At 44.2% G+C, this 24,762-nt stretch overlaps 1 protein-coding gene across 3 annotated transcripts in view; it reads left to right on the top strand.

Annotated features, from left to right (window-relative positions):
- ASIC2 (acid sensing ion channel subunit 2) overlaps positions 1-24,762 on the top strand; it is a 1,301,501-nt gene that overhangs the window by 696,002 nt on the left and 580,737 nt on the right. For 2 of the 3 annotated variants that reach the window (XM_063959471.1, XM_063959473.1), the window contains exon 1: positions 8,988-11,033. The exons of the other annotated variant lie outside the window; for it this stretch is intronic. In XM_063959471.1, the coding sequence (XP_063815541.1) occupies positions 10,392-11,033 (642 nt within the window). In that variant the 5' untranslated portion in view covers positions 8,988-10,391. Of the gene's footprint in view, positions 1-8,987; positions 11,034-24,762 lie in introns of those variants that run through there. 3 annotated transcript variants of the gene reach the window in all.

The raw sequence follows: 24,762 nt of genomic DNA, 5'->3' as shown, positions 1-24,762 counted from the left end.
CAACACCTCTGTCGATTTAGGAGTTTGAAGTCATATCCCCTATGGAGGTACCTGCTGATAATTTTATCCAGTTCTCCAATAAGTTTAGTACGGTCACTCGTAATCCTTGCTGTTCTAGTCATCTGGGACTTGGGTAATCCATTTTTCAGTGTCTTAGGTTGATAGCTGTTTGCATTTAGGGCATTATTCAGGGTTGTTAGCAGACCAAAAAAGCACACTAATGGGCAAAACCATGCTCATTGCAGGTGGGGTAGATGTAGCATGTGTACAGAGAGTGAGATTTGGGTGGAGTGTGTTCAAACTGAAATCTAAATTGCAGTGTAAAAATAAAGCAGCCATTATTTAACCTGCACAGAAACAATATAACCCACCCAAATTTCAATCTCTCTGCACATGTTACATCTGCCCCACCTGCAGTGCAACATGGTTTTGCCCATTAGTGTGCTTTTTGGTTTGCTAACAACTGTGAATAACCCCCATAATAAGGTGTTTTTGTCTGAAAGTGCAAAGTTAGAGAAACAAGAAAAACATGAACACTACAATGTAGAATACTAAGTGCACATACACACTGTTATGAAAAGAGAATGGCTGGTGGCCTGGGGGCCTCCTATACCCCAATAGCTTTAGAGGTTTTGATAAGGTTGAAATTAATATATGTTCGGCCGGTCGAACTTGGCCGTTTTTTTTAAAAACAGCAATCATTTACAAGGCAAAACCATGCCTTGCAATTGATTGCCGCTTTTAAAAAAAAAAAAGTCTGAGTTCGCCCAGCAACCCACACCCCTGGTCAACTCGGACAGTATTACATCTGGCCCAAGATGTTTTGTTTTAACACTCCTGCCAGCTCTGGGTCAAAACATAGGCCTTTAAAAAGAAAAGTACCTGCCTGCTTTTATTATTCAGCAGCCCTCTTCAAAGTACAAGATGTGCTGATCTTACCCTAGTTAGCCATTTTCTAACCCCAGTACCAATGTATGACCGTAGTGCAATCTTTTTAAATTCAACTGTGAGGGGGATTCTGCCTTTATGTGTCCAGCAAGGCAGGACAAGTAATTCTCCCGCCTGAAAAGCATATGAATTGAAAACTAGTGATGAGCGGATTCTGTTTTACTCGGTTCTCAAAACCGAATCTTATTGGCTATCCAAAACACGTGACATCAGTGAGCCAATAAGATTCGGTTTTGAGAACCGAGTAAAACCGAGTAAAACCGAATCCGCTCATCACGAAAACCTGACCAAACACACAGGGGATATAAAGGGCACACATTGTACTTAATGCTGCATTTCAATAACATAACATAACACAACACATATGACTCGTCTTTAAGAGCAGAAAGCTATACCCTTTGCATTGTAGTAGCTTATGAAATAAAGAATATACAGTAACTCTTGTAATGTACACACATAATTGTAGCATACTTACCTACTCTCCCGGAAGCTGCGGGAGGCTCCCGATTTTTGGGGTAGCCCCCCGCACCCCCGGAAGAGTGGGCAGGTCTCCCGCATCCTGCTCGCACCCTAGTGATGCGAGCAGGATGGAGAGATAACCTCCCGCATTCGCTGGTCCATCGGGCGGAGAAGGGGTTAAAATGACGCAAATCGCGGGGCTTAGTGATGTCATAGTCAGGCCCCGCCCCCCGAAGACACTGCAGCGTCTCCTCTCCGGGCTTCTCCCGGAGAGGAGAAATAAAATGTAGGTAAGTATGAATTGTAGCTTATACATTGCAAGCAACCACAAAATATACAATAATGGTGGTCATTCCGAGTTGTTCGTTCTGTAATTTTCTTCGCATTGCAGCGACTTTCCGCTTATTGCGCATGCGCAATGTTCGCACTGCGACTGCGCCAAGTAAATTTGCTATGAAGTTTGGTATTTTACTCACGGCATTACGAGGTCTTTTCTTCGTTCTGGTGATCGTAATGTGATTGACAGGAAGTGGGTGTTTCTGGGCGGAAACTGGCCGTTTTATGGGAGTGTTTGAAAAAACGCTACCGTTTCTGGGAAAAACGCGGGAGTGGCTGGAGAAACGTAGGAGTGTCTGGGCGAACGCTGGGTGTGTTTGTGACGTCAAACCAGGAACGACAAGCACTGAACTGATCGCACTGGCAGAGTAAGTCCCAAGCTACTCAGAAACTGCAAAGAAATTTCTATTCGCAATTTTGAGAATCTTTCGTTCGCAATTTTGCTAAACTAAGATTCACTCCCAGTAGGCGGCGGCTTAGCGTGTGCAATGCTGCTAAAAGCAGCTTGCGAGCGAACAACTCGGAATGAGGGCCCATGTCGGCAAAACATTTGCTTAGTTATTTTACACAAAAGTTAGGTATTTTACTCATGGCATAACGAAGCTTTTTCATCGCTGTGCTGATCGTAGTGTGTGATTGACAGGAAGTGGGTGTTTCTGGGCGGAAACTGGACGTTTTATGGGAGTGTGCGGAAAAACGCAGGCGTTCGAGTTGCAAAACGCAGGAGTGGCTGGAGAAACGGGGGAGTGGTTGGGCAAACGCTGGGTGTGTTTGTGACATCAAACCAGGAACGAAAAGGACTGAGCTGGTCGCAATGGCTGAGTAAGTCTGGAGCTACTCAGAAACTGCTAAGAAATTTCTATTCGCAATTCTGCTAATATTTCGTTCGCACTTCTGCTAAGCTAAGATACACTCCCAGAGGGCGGCGGCTTAGCGTGTGCAATGCTGCTAAAAGCAGCTAGCGAGCGAACAGCTCGGAATCACCCCCTGAATCCTAATTAATGTGTGTGTGTCTATATATATATATATATATATATATATATATATATATATATAGATATATATATATATAGAGAGAGAGAGAGAGAGAGAGAGAGAGAGAGAGAGAGAGAGAGACACAGAGATACAGAGAGAGGTAGAGAGAAAGAACTGCTGTTGGTGCAGCATTTGCACTGCACTGTACTGCAGTACAAAGGGAGGCGTGCTTCTGGCATCTGTGCTATGCAACTGGTGGGAGGAGGCTGCGAGACCCTGGGAGAGATGCGGGCAGCACTTGGTGGCTACATGAGTGGCAGGGCTACCTTAGTGGGCACAAGGGACATATGCATTATCACCATGATAAGTTACGGGCTGTGCACTTCTCCCTCTGTCAGCCTCTGCCTCCTCCTGTCACCTACTGCATCCCTCTGTCACTCTCTGCCTCCCCTGTCAACCTCTGCCTCTCTGTTTTGTCGTATGACTCTCCCTGTTTCCCTCTGAATTCTCTTTTGGCTTCTGCTTCTCCCTTTCACTCTCTACCTCCACTGTTACCCACTACCTCTTCCTGTCACCCTCTGCCTCCCCCTGTCATTCACTGCCTTCCCCTGTCACCCTCTCCCTTGGCAATCCCTTGTTGTAATGTGCAGCACTACTGGCATATTATGAACTCTGGGTGAGGCGGAGTATAGGGCCCTCTATCACTTTTTCAAACTTACTGTGCCCTCTGTCTCCACATAAGCAGTCTTCTATGTATCCAAAGGTGCGGCATGTCTGGCTTCAAACACACACACATATATATTCAGCATAAAGGTCAGGCACCTACATGCTGAGTATCTGATGTGTTTTTTTTGAGGGCACCAGGAAAAGCTGCTATACCTTTACTTCTTGATGGAGCTATGGATCCTCTGTGTTTATAGATATATGTAGATGATTAGTAACAAACCAAACATACGGATAGGGGACGGGCGCACTACAAGATATTTACAACTCTGCATACAGTATGGGCAAATATACCGTACAGTTTTTTTTTCGTACATATTCCCAATTCTAACTATCATTGTGCCCATAGGGTGGAACTCACCCTCTTATAAGCAAAACTATCAAAAATCAACATACACATTTGTATGTAATAAAATAAATACTTAACCCCTCCGATGATCAGGGACGGCTCCAGGCCTACTAGCGCCCTGAGCAAGAAAATTTCAAAGCGCCCCCTCCCATACTCGCGCGCTCCTGGAAAAGTGGGCGGGCCTCCTGGAAAAGTGTGCGGGGCCTCACAACTTCATATTATCAAACTATAAATAAATATATTTTCACACCCCCTCTACGCACACAATTAGCAGCCTTACACATAACAGCCACGGTAGTGTTCCTTACACACAATGTCTCCAGTATAGTGTCAGCTACACATAATGTCTACAGTAGTGCAGTGCCAGATAGACATGACATGCCCCGCAGTAGTGCCAGCTACACATGATATGCCCCCCAGCAGTGCCAGATAGATATGATATACCCCCCAGCAGTGCCAGATAGACATGACATGCCCCGCAGCAGTGCCAGCTACACATGACATGCCCCCCAGCAGTGCCAGATAGACATGCTATACCCCCCAGCAGTGCCAGATAGACATGACATGCCCCGCTGCAGTGCCAGCTACACATGATATGCCCCCCAGCAGTGGCAGCTACACATGATAGTGTTCATTCTAGGATTTTTTTAGGGCAGGGGTGCTGATCATGGGGAGGGCACATTTTGCATTCGGGAGGGCACATATTTAAGTTAGAAGGGCAAAATTATGTACATACTGTAATGCTTGTTGCTCCATTCGAAATCATGGACCTTGCACGCCAAAGGCGCGCATCAAAAATTTAGGGGCATTGCTTCATGGGGAAGGGGCGCAGCCACATAATAGTGGCAATTCGCATTACACCACACAGTAGTGCAGCTAATACACATTGCACCAGGTAGAACCTCCTATACACACTGCGACAAGCAGAGCACGTTAGACACTTTGCGCCAGGCAGAGCACGTTAGACACTTTGCGCCAGGCAAAGCACGTTAGACACTTTGCGCCAGGCAGAGAACGTTAGACACGAGAACACTACATGATATGCCCCCCAGCCGTGCCAGCTACACGACATGCCCCCCAGCCATGCCAGATGCACATGACATGCCCCCCAGCCATGCCAGATGCACATGACATGCCCCCCAGCCGTACCAGATGCATATGACATGCTCCCCCAGCAGTGCCAAATGCACGACATGCCCCCCCAGCAGTGCCAAATGCACAAGACATGCCCCCGCCAGCAGTGCCAGATACATAAATGCCCCCACAGTGCCAGAAACATAATTGCCCCCACAGTGCCAGATACGTAAATGCCCCCACAGTACCAGATACATAAATGCCCCCCACAGTGCCAGACACATAAATGCCTCCCACAGTGCCAGATACATAAATGCCCCCCACAGTGCCAGATACATAAATGCCCCCCACAGTGCCAGATATGCCCCCACAGTCCCAGATAGATAAATGACCCCACAGTGCCAGAAATGCCCCCACAGTGCTAGATACATTAATGCACCCTCACAGTGCCAGATAAATGCCCCCACAGTGCCAGATAAATGCCCCCACAGTGCCAGACACATTAATGCCCCCACAGTGCCAGATACATTAATGCCCCCCACAGTGCCAGATAAATGAATGCCCCCCACAGTGCCAGATAAATGAATGCCCCCCACAGTGCCAGATAAATGCCCCCACAGTGCCAGATAAATGCCCCCAGTGCCAGATACATTAATGCCCCCACAGTACCAGATAAATGCCCCCCACAGTGCCAGATACATTAATGCCCCCAGACCCCCACAGTGCCAGAAATGCCCCTACAGTGCCAGATAAATGCCCCCCACAGTGCCAGATAAATGACCCCCACAGTGCCAGATACATTAATGCCCCCAGGCCCCCACAGTGCCAGATACATTAATGCCCCCCACAGAACAGATATGCCCCCCACAGCGGCAGATAAATGACCCCCACAGTGCCAGATACATTAATGCCCCCCACAGTCCAGATATGCCCCCCACAGTGCCAGATAAATGCCCCCACAGTGCCACATATGCCCCCAGTGCCGGCTGTGCCGAGGGAGGGGGAGTGCGGCTGTGCATGCCGCTGTCTGAAACAGAACTGCACGCGCTGTGCGGCGACGGGGTCTTACATCAGATGCCGGCGCCGCATAGCGCGCACAGCTCAATGTACGGGAGGACAGCACAGCAGGCTACAGGACAGGGCCTGCTCCAGGATCCGACATGGTGGCGCCAGCGTGCGGCACCCTTTAAGGGTGGCATCCTGCGCGGCCGCTCGAGTCGAACATGCCTCGAGCCGGCCCTGCCGATGATGGCATCTTCAGGGTCGGGATGCTGCGGTCGGTCATGTGACCACCGGCATCCCAACCTCTGGCATATCTTATGTATTCCCTTCTAGGTACATTTGCACAGTTTTTGAAGGAACTCGGCAGGAAGTTTGTTCCAAACATCTTGGAGAACTTGGAGAACAGATCTTCTGTGATGAAGGCTTGCTAAAATCTCTTCATGTAATCCCATACAGACTCGATGATGTTGAGATCAGAGCTCTGTTGGGGCCATAACATTAGCTCCAGGACTCCTTGTTCTTCTTTAAGCTGAAGATAGTTCTTAATGACATTGGGACTAGTTCATACCTGATCGCTGCCGTGCATTTTTGCACAGCAGCGATCAGGTCTGAACTGCGCATGCATCGGTGCCGCAGTGCATTGACGCATGCCAGACAGCCGATGGCAGTCTCGGCCCTGCAATCGCCTCTGCTGATTGACAGGCAGAGGCGGTCGCTGGGCAGGAGGGGGCAGGCTGGCAGCATTTGGCTGCCATTTAGGGGGCGTGGTCCTGGAAACGCAGGCATGCCCAGACTGTTGGGGGAGGGGGCTGCGGTGGCTGTGTGACATCACATGCAGCCGCTACAACCCTCACAGCGATGAGTAGCTCCCTGCCAGGAGCTGTGCTGGCAGGGAGGAGCTACTCTTCCAGTACAAAAGCATCGCCACTGTGCGATGCTTTTGTACTTGTGCAAGGGGGGGGGGGGGGGAGGGGGTTGTGGTCAGACCTGACATGCAGGGTGGACTAGCCCTGTGCTGGGCGTCCCCCCTCTCACGTCTGTGTGACTGATCGTAGATGTGCTAAATTTAGCACATCCATGATCAGGTCTGAATTAGGCCCATTGACTGTATGTTTGGGGTCGTTCTCCTGCTGCAGAATAAATTTGGAGCGGTTTATGATATTCTTACAAATCACTACTTTATATGTGAGTGGTTCTTAATTGTTTTTCAGTAAAGATTTGACTTTTTGAACATACTTCACCATTGTGTGCCTCCTATCTCTTTTTATTCATTCACAGAAATAGTGACTTTTGGGAAGAGATCTCCTAGGTGAGCTGCACCACAAAAACATGGATATTATCTGGACTCTTATTTGCTATATACACACACACACACACACACACACACACGCACACACGCACACACACACACACACACACACACACACACACACACACACTTGTACCATATGTATATGTGTGCTCGCTCATTTATTTCAAGTATATTAAGTTTTATATAGTATAATTGTACATATTTCCAACAGGAGGAGCAGTGACACTTGCCCATTGCCTACACACAGTGCACAGTATTCCACATTATGCATTGTAGCACACATTTGTATGTAATTCCATGCATTTTGCATAGCAGACAGGTACTACAGTTGAGCAGAAGGATATGGGTGGTCATTCCGAGTTGTTCGCTCGGTAATTTTCTTCGCATCGCAGCGATTTTACGCTAATTGCGCATGCGCAATGTTCGCACTGCGACTGCGCCAAGTAAATTTGCTAAGAAGTTAGGTATTTTACTCACGGCATTACGAGGTTTTTTCTTCGTACTGGAGATCGGAGTGTGATTGACAGGAAGTGGGTGTTTCTGGGCGGAAACTGGCCGTTTTATGGGAGTGTGTGAAAAAACGCTGCCGTTTCTGGTAAAAACGCGGGAGTGGCTGGAGAAACGGAGGAGTGCCTGGGCGAACGCTGGGTGTGTTTGTGACATCAAACCAGGAACGAAACTGACTGAATTGATCGCAGTGGCAGAGTAAGTCCCGAGCTACTCAGAAACTGCAAAGAAATTTCTAATCGCAATTTAGAGAATCTTTCGTTCGCAATTTTGCTAAGCCTTGATTCACTCCCAGTAGGCGGCGGCTTAGCGTGTGCAATGCTGATAAAAGCAGCTTGCGAGCGAACAACTCGGAATGAGGGCCATAGAAAGAAAGGCAGAAGATATTCTGTGTTACAGCAACTGTAACAATATAAAATGTCAGTTCTTCAACTTTAGGGTCTAGTGTCTGATGCAGTATTTACCACTTCCTGACCATACAGAACAAATAGCTGCGGTTACTGCTAAAATATTAGACCCTTTTTTTTTGACACTGCATTTATACTTTGCATTGCTGTAGTACTATTAGGGACATATTTACTAATTGTCAGGTTTCAGACCCGATAATTATTATTTCTTATTGCCATTAATTGTGGCAAAAAGAAATGATACTTTGCCAGAATGTAAAATAAGTCACATTAGAGGCAGGGACTCTGAAAGGAGTCTGTCCCTGTGATGAGTACAAAGTAACATGATTGCAAACACAAATATTCAATGATAAATAGGGTCCTTAGACCCTATATAACACTGCAACCATTGTTTAACTGCAATGCACAATATGTCCTGCCAGACATCTGCTGGTATTATTATTATTATTATTATTATTATTATTATACAATTACTTGTATTACGCCAATATATTCCGTCATGTTTTACAATTGGGGTTTATTAAATGTGTGCTAGCATGTGAGATACAGATAATGACTCCTCAATTATTGCATTAAATAATTACCGGTATCATGATGGATTAATGGCCATTTCATGTTGTAAAAGAACCATAACCTCTATTAAGAAACAGACTAGGGGTTTCTTTTTCCTCTAGCACATTTGTTTTCTACAACCTGAGGCTGCAATCTACCAAGTGATGCTATGATTTGTAATTCAGCGAAGACTGTGCTTCCTTGTAGTACGCAGTTTACTGTATTGACAGAATTGGGGACCTTGTCAAAATGCTCTTGGTTTCTAAGCTTGTTGGTAATTCAGAGAACAGTGTTGTACAAAGAGGAATACGGTAATGCAGGATTGCACTGGTGCACAAATAGAGATGCCTGTGTGCAGCAGAGGCGGCGAGAGAGGGACACAAGGTTTATCAGCAGCTCTCAGTGGCAGCTTAGCAGAACTGACCCTCACACCGGATCACTGCCCTGCAGACATGATGTCTATAAGTGCATGCACATGTAATTATTAAGTGTTCCCTGCAGTGTGTCTTTTACTCAGACCACCTTATGTGATTGCTGTCTGCTCCACACATCTGGCTTCGCTGGAGGAGCTGTCCGCAGTGCTGAACTCACCAAGCCCATCTCTGCTTTGGATTTCAAAGTTTGTTGAATGCAAGGAGCTATGAGAGACCTGGATAAAACTAATGGATAATCGTGGGGCTTTATATGTTGTGCGTGATGACTGGGAAATCACAGCTACATACAAGGATTTCCTGTCCTGGATTTCACAGCCCAAGAGCAATTCTAACGGTGCCAAGTATTTACCCTTGTGAGCCTTGGTATCAGCTAAAAAAAAAACTAGTGCCATACATGATAGGTTCCCCTGATTTTTACATTTAGGAGAATTCTAAGAGAAAACAAATGAACATTTTTCTGGTGTCTTCTGGTGTAGTCATGACAAGAGCTACTTAAAGTCTTTATCAGATTGTTTTTCGTTTGGGAAGACAGACTACAAAACATTCCACAGATCATGTGCTTTAGATCCCCCCTTCACTGACCTGCTGAGTGGACAGACTGATCATTGTGTAGTCTTCAGTCCCTCATGCCTGGAAATCATCTAAGGAGGACCAGTAAATTAAGAGTAGAAACTGCAGCGGGGAAATTCAGCACACAGCTAATGACAGTGCCAGGGTAATCAGTCCAAAGGCTTTATTTGTAGCTCATATACTCTAAACACTGAGACAGTTGGCAGAAGAAGGATATTTTTCAGCACCTTCAGTTCCCTAAATGCTTTTCACTGTCATGGCAATCTGGCTTCACGAAGAAGGGAGAATGTCTTTCCCTATTTGAAGTGTGTGGGAGACAACTAGTTGCTTGTGTGTTATTATCATGCAGGCAATTAAGGAGGTTTCTGTTGCTGATTTACAAGGTGAGCAAGGAGTGTAATATACCCATATTAAACTAAGAAGACTATTACTTTTTTGCCCAAGATATTGTCATACATATTGTAAAAAGTAATAAGATTTACATTATAGAGACAGCAGTGTTTTTTTGACATGGGAAACTGAATTGATAGGGTTCATATTGGGTTCTGTCTGTGAAACTAAACGGATTTCTCCACATTGCCCAAGGTCCTGCAGCAAGCCCTGTTCTTTCTAGGTTTTTGCATTTTCAGCTAGAATTCTGGGTATTCCACTGACTGAATGAATGAGGGGGTGGTGGTACCCAGCTGTGCTGCCGATGCCCAGAGTGAAATGCCCCCCTGCTGGTGAGTCCCTGGGGGTGTGTCATGACCCGAGAAGAGAGGATCCGGGCTCCAGCTGCCAGCTGCCCTCCAGAAGCAGTCAGAAGAGATGCCCAGGTGGTGCCACCGCCATGCTATGTCAGGACACAACAACGCCGTGCCTTATTACTGCCCTCCCTGGAGCGCACCAAGCTGCATGGCCTGAGATACATATGCTCACCAAGGTTGGCATTTCAACGACGTGCATTATGGTTTCTTGCGTTCTTCACATCACTGGGACTCTTACTCTCTTGGTCATCCAACAGGCTGCTTTATTGGCTGTCCTTTCCTTCACATACCAGGGTACAGCTGGAATGGAGCAAGGAACTGGCCTTTCCAGCTGTTACCCTTTGCAACAACAACCCTGTCCGATTTCACCGTCTCAGCAAAAGCGATCTCTACTTTGCAGGCTACTGGCTGGGGCTACTTTTAGCCAATCGTACAGCTCGACCCCTGTTGGCAGAGCTACTGCCAGAGGACAAACAGAAATGGTTTCACAAACTTGCCGATTTTCGACTTTTCCTACCACCTCGGGACTTTGATGGAATAAGTGTCGGATTCATGGACAGGCTGGGCCACCAGCTGGAGGACATGCTGCTTTCTTGTAGATATCGGGGAGAGGCCTGCGGCCCACACAACTTCTCCACTGTGAGTGTTGTTGTTGTTTTAAATCACTTTAAGGCACTTTGCATTAAGATAGTTGTGCCACTCTAGAAGTGGGAATAATGCGAGATTCACACAAAAAAAGCAAAAATAAAATGATTGTGCGTGTAATTTTGCAGAATTTAACAATTCTTTTTCCAGTCAATTCCAGGACCTTATTTTGATACCTTGTTTTTATTATACAGTATGTACTGCAAAAATGCATACTCCTTACTGTACTTTGCTACCAGTTAGTAAATTTACAGCCTCTCCAAAAGAAATACTAAATTAGCATAAGTCCACTATTATTTTTTATACACCAAAGTATTGCCTCTTGTATACATACATCTCATATCAACATATGCCTCAGCATACAATGGGGGGAATGCAAATGTTTGAAAAGTCAGTTGGGTGTCTGTTTTTTCCTGTCTATTAGATAGGAAAAAACAGACACCCAACTGACTTTTCAAACAATTGAATATCCCCCATTGAATCTCTCCTCTGTTCTCAGCTATGACACTGAATTGAACTGTGTGAAAGTGAGTATTACTGCTAAGTAGGAAGAAGTGACTGATAGGCTACAATGTTCTCTGAGTACCTAATGAAATATTCTGTCTGGTAATGAGTATTGAAAAAAAAAAATAGTGTACCTATTATAAAGAACAATCTATCCAGCCATGGATCCATGGCAGTTCTAAGTGCAGCTACATGGACTTAAAAGTTTAGGAATCTGGGGCTGCAAATTTCAAAATGCAATGTGTCTCTTCGGGATCCGGACTGAAAGTCGACAGTTACTAGGTCGACAATGTCTAGGTCGACCACTATTGGTCGACAGTAACTAGGTCGACAGGGTGTCTAGGTCGACAGGGTCTTTAGGTCGACATGTTCTAGGTCGACAGGTCAAAAGGTCGACATAAGTTTTTAACATTTTTTTTCTTTTTTTGAACCTTTTCATACTTAACGATCCACGTGGACTACGATTGGAACGGTAATCTGTGCCGAGCGAAGCGGTAGCGGAGCGAAGGCACCATGCCCGAAGCATGGCGAGCGAAGCGAGCCATGCGAGGGGACGCGGTGCACTATTTGGGGTTCCCGGTCACTCTACGAAGAAAACGACACCAAAATAACATTAAAAACTCATGTCGACCTTTTGACCTGTCGACCTAGACCATGTCGACCTAAAGACCCTGTCGACCTAGACACCCTGTCGACCTAGTTACTGTCGACCAATGGTGGTCGACCTAGACATTGTCGACCTAGTTACTGTCGACTTTCAATACCACACCCGTCTCTTCTAGGACTGGTAGTCATGTGAGTGATGTCTGTTATCTTCTTAGGATTACTGTCAAATGTACTGTATGGACAAGCACTGTTTACAGCATATATGAGTATGACAATAACAGCTAACCATCTGATAGTATTGGGGCATCTGGATTATGGTGCCTGTAGGAAAAATGGAATTTAAAGAACATTTACAATGAGAATATGTTTGGTTATTTTCTTTCAAGTTTAAATATTACACAGTATGCAATATAAATATGTGCTGCCATATTGCATTCTTCACTTAGAAAAATTGTACCAGTGTTGCATGATTGTACCAGTGTTGCATAACAAGTAGAAGAATAAGTGGATAGTATTGCCATAAGGTAACTTTTGAATGCTACAACTATCAGACATACTTGTTTTGTTTCTTTAAATGCTGATTTAAAGCTTTCATGTTGATACTAGAGATGAGCGCCTGAAATTTTTCGGGTTTTGTGTTTTGGTTTTGGGTTCGGTTCCGCGGCCGTGTTTTGGGTTCGAACGCGTTTTGGCAAAACCTCACCGAATTTTTTTTGTCGGATTCGGGTGTGTTTTGGATTCGGGTGTTTTTTTCAAAAAACACTAAAAAACAGCTTAAATCATAGAATTTGGGGGTCATTTTGATCCCAAAGTATTATTAACCTCAAAAACCATAATTTACACTCATTTTCAGTCTATTCTGAATACCTCACACCTCACAATATTATTTTTAGTCCTAAAATTTGCACCGAGGTCGCTGTGTGAGTAAGATAAGCGACCCTAGTGGCCGACACAAACACCGGGCCCATCTAGGAGTGGCACTGCAGTGTCACGCAGGATGTCCCTTCCAAAAAACCCTCCCCAAACAGCACATGACGCAAAGAAAAAAAGAGGCGCAATGAGGTAGCTGTGTGAGTAAGATTAGCGACCCTAGTGGCCGACACAAACACCGGGCCCATCTAGGAGTGGCACTGCAGTGTCACGCAGGATGTCCCTTCCAAAAAACCCTCCCCAAACAGCACATGACGCAAAGAAAAAAAGAGGCGCAATGAGGTAGCTGTGTGAGTAAGATTAGCGACCCTAGTGGCCGACACAAACACCGGGCCCATCTAGGAGTGGCACTGCAGTGTCACGCAGGATGGCCCTTCCAAAAAACCCTCCCCAAACAGCACATGACGCAAAGAAAAAAAGAGGCGCAATGAGGTAGCTGTGTGAGTAAGATTAGCGACCCTAGTGGCCGACACAAACACCGGGCCCATCTAGGAGTGGCACTGCAGTGTCACGCAGGATGGCCCTTCCAAAAAACCCTCCCCAAACAGCACATGACGCAAAGAAAAAAAGAGGCGCAATGAGGTAGCTGTGTGAGTAAGATTAGCGACCCTAGTGGCCGACACAAACACCGGGCCCATCTAGGAGTGGCACTGCAGTGTCACGCAGGATGTCCCTTCCAAAAAACCCTCCCCAAACAGCACATGACGCAAAGAAAAAAAGAGGCGCAATGAGGTAGCTGTGTGAGTAAGATTAGCGACCCTAGTGGCCGACACAAACACCGGGCCCATCTAGGAGTGGCACTGCAGTGTCACGCAGGATGTCCCTTCCAAAAAACCCTCCCCAAACAGCACATGACGCAAAGAAAAAAAGAGGCTTTTTACTGATATTTGGTGTTTTGGATTTGACATGCTCTGTACTATGACATTGGGCATCGGCCTTGGCAGACGACGTTGCTGGCATTTCATCGTCTCGGCCATGACTAGTGGCAGCAGCTTCAGCACGAGGTGGAAGTGGATCTTGATCTTTCCCTAATTTTGGAACCTCAACATTTTTGTTCTCCATATTTTAATAGGCACAACTAAAAGGCACCTCAGGTAAACAATGGAGATGGATGGATTGGATACTAGTATACAATTATGGACGGGCTGCCGAGTGCCGACACAGAGGTAGCCACAGCCGTGAACTACCGCACTGTACTGTGTCTGCTGCTAATATATAGACTGGTTGATAAAGAGATAGTATACTCGTAACTAGTATGTATGTATAAAGAAAGAAAAAAAAACCACGGTTAGGTGGTATATACAATTATGGACGGGCTGCCGAGTGCCGACACAGAGGTAGCCACAGCCGTGAACTACCGCACTGTACTGTGTCTGCTGCTAATATATAGACTGGTTGATAAAGAGATAGTATACTCGTAACTAGTATGTATGTATAAAGAAAGAAAAAAAAACCACGGTTAGGTGGTATATACAATTATGGACGGGCTGCCGAGTGCCGACACAGAGGTAGCCACAGCCGTGAACTACCGCACTGTACTGTGTCTGCTGCTAATATATAGACTGGTTGATAAAGAGATAGTATACTCGTAACTAGTATGTATGTATAAAGAAAGAAAAAAAAAACACGGTTAGGTGGTATATACAATTATGGACGGGCTGCCGAGTGCCGACACAGAGGTAGCCACAGCCGTGAACTACCGCACTGTACTGTGTCTGCTGCTAATATATAGACTGGTTGATAAAGAGATAGTATACTCGTAACTAGTATGTATGTATAAAGAAAGAAAAAAAAACCACGGTTAGGTGGTATATACAATTATGGACGGGCTGCCGAGTGCCGACACAGAGGTAGCCACAGCCGTGAACTACCGCACTGTACTGTGTCTGCTGCTAATATAGACTGGTTGATAAAGAGATAGTATACTACTAATATTATATACTGGTGGTCAGGTCACTGGTCACTAGTCACACTGGCAGTGGCACTCCTGCAGCAAAAGTGTGCACTGTTTAATTTTAATATAATATTATGTACTCCTGGCTCCTGCTATAACCTATAACTGGCACTGCAGTAGTGCTCCCCAGTCTCCCCCACAATTATAAGCTGTGTGAGCTGAGCAGTCAGACAGATATATAATATATATATAGATGATGCAGCACACTGGCCTGAGCCTGAGCAGTGCACACAGATATGGTATGTGACTGACTGAGTCACTGTGTGTATCGCTTTTTTCAGGCAGAGAACGGATATATTAAATAAACTGCACTGTGTGTCTGGTGGTCACTCACTATATAATATATTATGTACTCCTGGCTCCTGCTATAACCTATAACTGGCACTGCAGTAGTGCTCCCCAGTCTCCCCCACAATTATAAGCTGTGTGAGCTGAGCAGTCAGACAGATATATATAATATTATATATAGATAATAGATGATGCAGCACACTGGCCTGAGCCTGAGCAGTGCACACAGATATGGTATGTGACTGAGTCACTGTGTGCTGTGTATCGCTTTTTTCAGGCAGAGAACGGATTATAAATAAAAGTGGTGGTCACTGGTCACTATCAGCAAAACTCTGCACTGTACACTACTGAGTACTCCTAATGCTCCCCAAAATTAGTAAATCAAGTGTCTCTCTAATCTATTCTAATTCTAAACGGAGAGGACGCCAGCCACGTCCTCTCCCTATCAATCTCAATGCACGTGTGAAAATGGCGGCGACGCGGGCTCCTTATATAGAATCCGAGTCTCGCGATAGAATCCGAGCCTCGCGAGAATCCGACAGCGTCATGATGACGTTCGGGCGCGCTCGGGTTAACCGAGCAAGGCGGGAAGATCCGAGTCGCTCGGACCCGTGAAAAAAAACATGAAGTTCTGGCGGGTTCGGATTCAGAGAAACCGAACCCGCTCATCTCTAGTTGATACAGAGGTTATAGGAAAAGAATGCTATTGTACGGTTTATATGGAAATTGTTTCACATATTGGTTGCTTTTCTAGAATATAACCTGTGTAATTACCACAAAGGGCTTTATTTACAAAGCAGCAGCTTTTGTAAGCCATCACTTGCCCGTGGGTTGGAGGGAAAATTTAAAGCGGCACTCACAGTAAGTGAAAAACACTGCAAGCTTTACACTGACTGCAAATGCTCTTTTAAATTTTCTCCTCCCATCTACCAAGAAGCAGTGGCTTACAAAAGTTACCAATTCGTAAATAAACCCAACATTTAATATACAGTACATACAACTTTAATAGATGTTAATGTATCATATGTGATTTGTAGACTTACGTGAGATCGTGTGCTAGAGTTACTCCATGATGGTGTTTGCAAGCTTTGATTCTCGGTGTTCTTGACCCTGAAGTATTTATGCCACAATAATATTAAAACATACTTTAGTTTTGCATTTAATATAATTGTCATTTTAACTCTCATGGTCAAAACCATCCAAAAATTGACAGCTTGCAAAACACACTGATTAGTAAATATATCCTCTTATCTCAAAGTTCTTGAACTCTAAACCTGCGGTACTCACACCATTTTAGCCGGGACTCCAGCATGTGTCTATGGGGCAGATGTATTAAGTCTGGAGAAGTGATAAAAAAGTGATAAAGCGTTGATAAGTGCAAGGTGATAAAGCACCAGCCAATCAGCTCCAATATGTAAATTGACAGTTAGGAGCTGATTGGTTGGTGCGTTATCACCTTTCACTTATCACTGATTTATCACTTGTACAGGCTTAATACATCTGCCCCAATTGTTCCTTATAGGCAATATTTGTACAGTTTAAAGTTAAAGGGACCTAAAGAAAAATGTAGGATCCACAGGTTGCCCACCCATTAGCTTATGGACATTACAACATTATAGACATATGAGTAATGATGAACATAGTAATTAAGTCGTGAAAGGGCTTTAAATCCCAGCAAAGATTCTGTTATGTGACAGATGACACTTTAGTTTTGAAGTTTATTCTAATCTCTTTGATCTGATGTATCGTGAATTTTACTGAAGACATTTGATCTTTCTTTAACACAGCATGATGAATCTGTCTGAACTGTTAATCACACATAAGGAATATCAATTTCATACGAATATAGTGCTGTATGGCAGTGTTAGACTGCAATTTAATGTTTGTCAGCTGGCAAACAGCTTCTCCTGCAAGTTCTTACAGAAAACACAATGTTGCATTAATGGATGTCCATATAATGATTTAATTGCAAAAATAATTTTCCCATGCAAATTAATGTCAAGTAAAGCCCACTGTATTGCTTGTGAAATGTCCCACAGTCATACAGGGCATTTTTATTATGCAAAGATGGCAAAACATTTTCAGAAACCAGCAATTTTCTGAGGTTTCCACATACATTATTACCACAATGGATAGAGGGTACTGCAGCAGATATCTCAGAAATCTAGTTCTTCTTTTTTTGATCACAAAAGCAGTCCCATAGATTTGTATATCGAATGAGAAATTTCATAATGTACCAAGCCCAGAAAAGCTATGCATTAAAAGTCATGATGAAGTATGCCTACAAATGTGTCTGCCACTGACATCTTAGAATATAAAAAATCACTAATCCATGGCATTCACAATTCCCAGATTTGGGGTGCAACATGGTAGTGATCACATTGTTTTAATAAAAATCACTGAGGCTCTGCACTCACCATAAGGAATAACAATAATAATAATAATAATAATAAATAATAAACAGTGGAGTTTTGGTTCAATGCATCCAAGCTTGCAGCCCTCAATAAATATATATATATATATATATATATATATATATATATATATATATATATAAAGTGAATAACATTGATTATTTCGATACTCTGACACCTGTCAAGGGGTGGATATATTAGGCAGCAAGTGATCACTCAGTTCTTGAAGATGATGTGTTGGGAGCAGAAAAAATCGTCAAGCATAAGGCTCTCTGTAACTTTGACATGGGTCAAACTGTGATGGCTAGATGACTGGGCCAGAGCATCTCCAAAATGGCAGGTCTTGTGGGGTGTTCCCGGTATGCAAAGGTTAGTACTGTACCTACCAAAAGTGGACCAAGGAAGGACAACCAGTAAACCAGCAACAGGGTCATGGGTGCCCAAGGCTCATTGATGCTTGTGGTGTTTAAAAGCTAGCCCGTCTGGTCTGATTCCACAGAAGACCTACCATAGCACTAATGGCTGAAAAGTAAATACTGACTATGATAGGAAGGTGTCACAGCACACAGGGAAGAGATGGCACCAGGATGCACTATAGGAAGAAGTCATTATAGGAAGAAGCACTGGCGTATCTATAATGGGTGCAGTGTGTGCGGTGCACATGGGCCCCTGGGTCCAGAGGGGGCCACACCGCACACACTGCACCCATTTCTTCTATACTTACCTTTCCGGCGTCCATCGGCGACTGTGTGTTGCCCCCTCCTCTCCTGTAGCCGTCACCGCCGCTGCTAGCGTACTGAGTGCTAGAGACTCTGGCACAGTCCCAGAGTCTACAGCGCATGCGCAGGACTCTGGGAAAAATGGTGCGGTGGCCATTTTTTGCAGTCCTGTGCATGTGCTGTAGACTCTGGCACTGTGCCAGAGTCTCGGTGCTGAGAGCGCTAGCAGCGGCGGTGATGGCTACAGGAGAGGAGTGGGCCCATACACGGAGTCTGCTTACGGGGCCTCTCCTCTCTAGAAACGCCGCTGGGAAGAAGGCTATATCTATATTACACCAACAGTGGAATTTTATATATTGGCAGGTACTCTATGTTTCATCACTACTGGCCCCAGGAAAAATGTAAAACACACAGTTGTAAAAGGATTTCACTTATAATAGATACCAATTGTATTGATTCAGATGGCTAGGTAGCCAATAACCAATCCAAAATTGTCAATCAGAAAAATTCACTAGAGAAGCCAACAGATGTTTGTATTGACTAGTACATTACATTTTATTTATATGTCTGGTTTTGCTTTCCATTTGCATGGTAACTGTGACTTTAGAAATGATTAATAACACTGTCCAGACATAGATGGACTATATTGTGTATGAATTGTGTACTCTAACTTTAAAATATACCACAGTGGAGCCACAACTCCTGGTGTAAACCAGGTGTACATACTATACAGTACTACTGTTCACTTCTTGAGTAAACAAGATGCATGTGCAACCATGGCAGAGCTGTACACATATTGCAATATGGTCCTCTCTGCAAGTTAAGCCACATTTTGCTGTTTTCGGGAGCAATTTAGACGTCTGACTGTACGTAACCCTCTACTGCGTGATCAAGTATTGCATTTCTTTTAAATAGCTTTTAGTGATCAGCATGTACATCTGACAGCAAATATAATGAATATATCAAATGACCAGTATAATATGCAAGATATATAGAGTTTGCCAATCTAATTTACAAGAGAGTTACTGTATGTGGATTTGTAAACTCATAGTTATTAGAAGTACCTTTATTTTCTGAGTGTTTTATGACTGTCAGCAAACACCCCATTTCCGTGTCAGCAGACATGACCTGGGCCAGGCAGCTGCTATACATCACTGGGTAATATACAAAAACACTGTCTCCTTTTAGAGTGGAAGCCAGATAGGGGAAAGATGGATGAAAAGCAGAGGGTTCAGCAGTAAATATAATTAGCAGGATTACATTAAGCAGGCCATAAAGACACAGCCTGGAGGGGGCAGTTGATGAGAGCTTCAGGTGGGGAGTGTGGATCCGTAATACATGGCAGATTTCTCACTAAATCTTCATGACAGGCACTGCAGGCTATGTAGAAATCTAATCCCAAAACTCATTGGGATCATACAAAACTGGTGTGCATCTCTATTTCTTATACAGTATACACACATCCTGTCTGAAAATATTGACAAGGGTCACAACACAATACTAACACAATTCAGCTTAACATTATCACAAACAAGTAATCAGTTTTAATAATTGCAAATTAATAAAAAAAAGCAAATGCCTGGTTGCTGTAAGTTACATTGATAGTAAATCATACTTGCCATTAGACTAGGTACAGTACAGTCAGTCCTGATGCACAGCTCCCTAGAGCAAAGTAAAGTTCCACAGAAGGCTAACAATATAAGCCTGAGGGACATTAAACCACGAGGGGTTTGAGTGTTGCCCCTTTAATAATGTGCTAGTAGCTTCCTCTTTAAGGCAGTCAGCTTAATTTTTAATCGTCAATAGTAATTAAGTGGGGAGGAGTTTTTATACATAGTTGACAGATGTGTGAGACAGAAGATCTGCCTCTTTGTTCCAGTTTTTACACTCTCCCGCCCTTTTTGTGTATGGTTTTAGGCTTAGTGGGTGCGCTCTCCTTGCAGTGGGGTATGTAGTAAACCAATTTTCCTGGACAGGAAACATCATGGAGCGAATGGTTTTTGACAGGAGTGTCATAAACCTCCAGGCATGTACACTTGCACTCTGAACTAGGGGTTAAGTTTTTAGGAGGAGGGATTAGTTTTAGATAGAATGTTTTTTGATTGGTCCTGCCTGTTAGAGAGGTTCTGTGTGCTTTTGTTGGTTGGCTTGGGGATGTAGGGCTCTCTTTTCTTCAGGACGTTTACCCTCCTGTTCTCCCTGGTATGGTTGTGTGGTTGGGTTTAATGGTTTAGTTGTGTCAGCTTTTTAGGGTGGCCGGTGTCAGAATGACTGTTGGTGGTTTTATAATAATTTTTGGTTGTTTCCCTGGGGGGTAGTTCCATTCACGTTGAAGATTAGGCATGGATTCCAGTTTCAGGCAGGGGCAACCACTGGTCCAAGTGGAACCCCTTGCTTCTTCGTGGATGGCCTGCCGCCCCAGTCTGATGGTGATGGGGGTGGATGGTCTCATCGCTTGGTGGTTATGTCGCTCTAAGAGTTAGGCAGTCTGTTCTTCCCTTGCAAGTCGTTTAGGCAAGGATGGGGCAGAAGACGGCAGAGGTGCGCTGTTAGCCCTTGTTTTAATTGTTAGTTCAAAGTTACCGGTATTGTTTATGCTAGGCCGTTCTTTCCCCCTGCCACCATACTTTAGTTTATTTAAATTAATCTAAAATTATATCCCTTTTAAATAAAAAGCTGACCATTTTCACTGCCAATTCAGTTGTCTGTGTCATTATTTATTAGTTAAGATCGTGTGAGTGGCGTGAGAGTGTATCGGCTGATAGAGAGTTTAATGGTTACACCACCTGAACAGGTGGGTTGTGGAATAGAGTAAACACCAATGATTGGTTCTGTGTGGGCATGTTTGGTAGTCCATTCTTTAGTGCCACCACCATTTGTCAATGATAAATTTGTCAAAAATTTTAAACGCCAGCACTGCTGTCTGTTTTTATTCTTAAGGTGCATACACACTAGGTGATATAGTAAGCGATATCGCTCATTTTTACCCTCCTGAGCAATATCCCTTACTATATCACCCAGTGTGTATGCTGCTGACGACGCCCGATGTGCAGCACCGCAAGTTTTTAACAACCCACGGTGTCGGCCATGCATGCAGCTCAATATCGCACAGTGTGTATGCCCATGTCGGGCGGCCTGGGCTGGGAGGGTGACACACTAGTCGATGCCGCTCATGGAGCACATCGCCTAGTGTGTTAGCACCTTTAGTCTTAGTACAGGTAGCATTTAATATGAAAAAATGCAGCTAGTGAGTTTATGAGCATGTACAGTAGGTGTGTGATGTCACAGGAAATGTATGTTTGACTATGTTGTCTTGATTTTGACTGCATGTGAAAGTGAGCATGGTGGAAAAATGTCACTTCATATAGTACTTTCTACTTGTCCTTTATGTCCTCCACCTTAATTTCCATACTGTACATGCTTTCATTTTCTCACAATACACTGATAGGTTTGCCATCTTTTTTGTCTGGGCATTGGAACACCCGGACTGTTTATAATTCTGTGCATGTGGCACTTGTATTGTTTAAAGCAGTGGCATGCGGTGAGGTGAGGCAGGCCTTTCCTGTCATACTAACATTCGCGCCAGAGTATTGACTATATAAAGTATATGAAAAATACAAAGAATATATTAGAAAAAATATATTATTAGACTATATTAAAAAAAAATATTATTCTAATAATTTTTATAGTCAAAACTCTGGAGTAAAAAGTAAATGGCAGGTGAGGTAGCGCCTCCCCTGCCTATCTTTTCTGCACATCCCTGATCAAATCTCACTAAGTTTCCAGGAGTTTATACTGCTGCACCTGTGTATAATGCCCACATGCACCCTTGGGCTCTTATACTGTGTGTAAATCTAGCTCTGGTACTAGCCAGTGCCTTCTGAGCCATTTACCTCACCGTATGTCCCTGGTTTAAAGGTTTACCTGCATGGCTTTTTGTACACATATACACTTGTAAACAACCTGAACTGAATTAAATGCACTACATACTGTAGGACAAAAGTCATCCATTAAAAAAGTAGAGCAAGTAAAAATAACTCAAGACTGGCATTTTTCAATGAATAACCAGTCCATCTGCAGAAGGAAAAAGCTCTAAGGCCAACAACTAAATAGGACCCTTCTTTGTGTCATATGTTATTCTGAATGCAGGGGCATGAGCAGAGCCAGTCCAAACCAATTAGATGCTCTAGGCAAAATTTTTGCCTGGTGCCCCCTAGCACTGTCGCTAGTTCCACCTCTGACACAGCACCTCTCTCACAGCACAGCAACCATCACCCAGCAGCACAGATCACAACAGAAGCCAGCAACACCCATCACACCACACACAGAGAGATCATCATTTTGGTTTCCCATGCCAGCAATAGTATTGGCGCCTCACCCCTAATATTTAAAAAAAGGCAAAGTGCACAGCAGCTAAAAAAGGGCGTGTTCTTACTGGGAAGAGGCGTGACCACAAAACAGTACGCCACACAATAGTGCAACCTTATTTATATTATGTCAGACTATTGTGTCCCTTATTCACAGTACATCACACAGTAGTATCCCTTATTCACATTACACCACACCATATTGCTGCTTATTCACATTACATCACACTGTATTGCTCCTTATTCCCATTACAACAAATTGTATTGCTACTTATTCACATTACAAAACTCTGTATTGCTCCTTATTTACATTACACCACACTGTATTGCTACTTATTCACATTACAACACACTGTATTGCTCCTTATTCACATTACAACACACTATTGCTCCTTATCCACATTACAACACACTGTATTGCTCCTAATTCACATTACACCACACAGTAGTACCCATTATACACAGTGCACCACACATAACAGCACCTTATACACATTACACCACACAGTAGTGCCCTTTACACACATTACACCACACAGTAATAGCACCTATTATACATGTAATGCCACATAGTAATGCCCCTTACACATATGCCACACATTATTACACCCCAACGTAATAATGTTTCAACAAATTGTACATTCGCAGTATAGAAATTAAAGGTTTGATTTACAAGTTAGTTGTGGATCAGCTTGTATCACAGATCTACATATATAGCTGTTATTTGCCCTTAATATAATCATGTGAGGAATCACAGTATAATAAGGCAAATTTGCTCATTGTGTCTTAACATTGTGTCTTAACATCATGCTAACACAGAAGTATGACCAGATGTGAACATAACATGTTACGTCCATAACAAAAATCAGATGTCAATCCATAATGCATGTACAGTATGATATTGTTCACTGGAAAATGCCTGATTTAATGCATGATATTAAAATGTTTAACACACAACTTCTGGAAAGCTAAAGGTGTATCTACGTAAACAGTCTCTTTGTATGCAGTACTGAGCCAGCAATAGAAGCCTCTTAATTCAAGTAGCATGTATTCTCATATTGCATCATATAAGATAGTAGAAAAAAACGGGGGTCTGAACCTGTCAGCAGCACACTTTTACTTTCAATTAGTGTGCTTGGCAGTGAACGGGTTAATGAGTTAGCGTGGGCGCTGTTACTTCAGATGGAAGGGATAGAATGTAACGTGCGCTTCTGCTGTTCGGACTTTATGGCCATGTGCAGTTGATGGACCATGTCTGGGTGGGAGGGCACAATGAAAGTACCTCTGTGGAGGTTAGGTTCCCTCCACTGCAGCTGTAAGTGTTTCCTTTTGTTATTAGGCTGGAGTGCTGTGCAGTAGGCTGCAGCAATGGTATTCCTGGTGATTCGTCCCTCTGATGCTGGGTCCACTTACCCAGAGACCCGGAAGTGACCTATCAGACAGTTTACTCAGCAGCTGCCCACCTGCATCTCCTGGTCCCTGCACCACCATGCCCCACAAGTTACCGCTGCCAAGCTGAGGTGGCCCCCCTAGGCTTGGGATGCCCCAAGGCATTCCAAATTCCCTAGCATTTGTTTTTTAATTCTGTGTCTCTCAGGCTGCCCACCTTCACTCTGTGCCTTTCAGCCTGCCCACCTTCACTCTGTGTCTCCCAGCCCCCCCCCATCATTTGTCTCCCAGCACCAGTCCAGCACCTCCCCCACTCTGGATTCTTTGTCTCAGCATCCGCTTCTCCCCTCCCCTCCATCCCTGTTCGCCGGCAGCCGCAGTGGCACTCACCGCTGCCTTATGTCTCTTCAATGAGCCGGCGGACAGTGAGGCAAAGCACATCCGTTGAAGGACAGGGAACGTGACATGATGTCAGCATGGTGTTAGAAGTCCTTTCTGGCAGCGGCAAAGTGCAGTGGGAGGCACTATCATGCTGGCCTTGCATTATATAAA

This window comes from Pseudophryne corroboree, chromosome 3 (assembly GCF_028390025.1).
Source record: "Pseudophryne corroboree isolate aPseCor3 chromosome 3, aPseCor3.hap2, whole genome shotgun sequence".
Lineage (NCBI taxonomy): Eukaryota > Metazoa > Chordata > Amphibia > Anura > Myobatrachidae > Pseudophryne > Pseudophryne corroboree.
The sequence above is the reverse complement of the archived record's forward strand: the minus strand, read 5'-3'. Positions and strand labels throughout refer to the sequence as shown.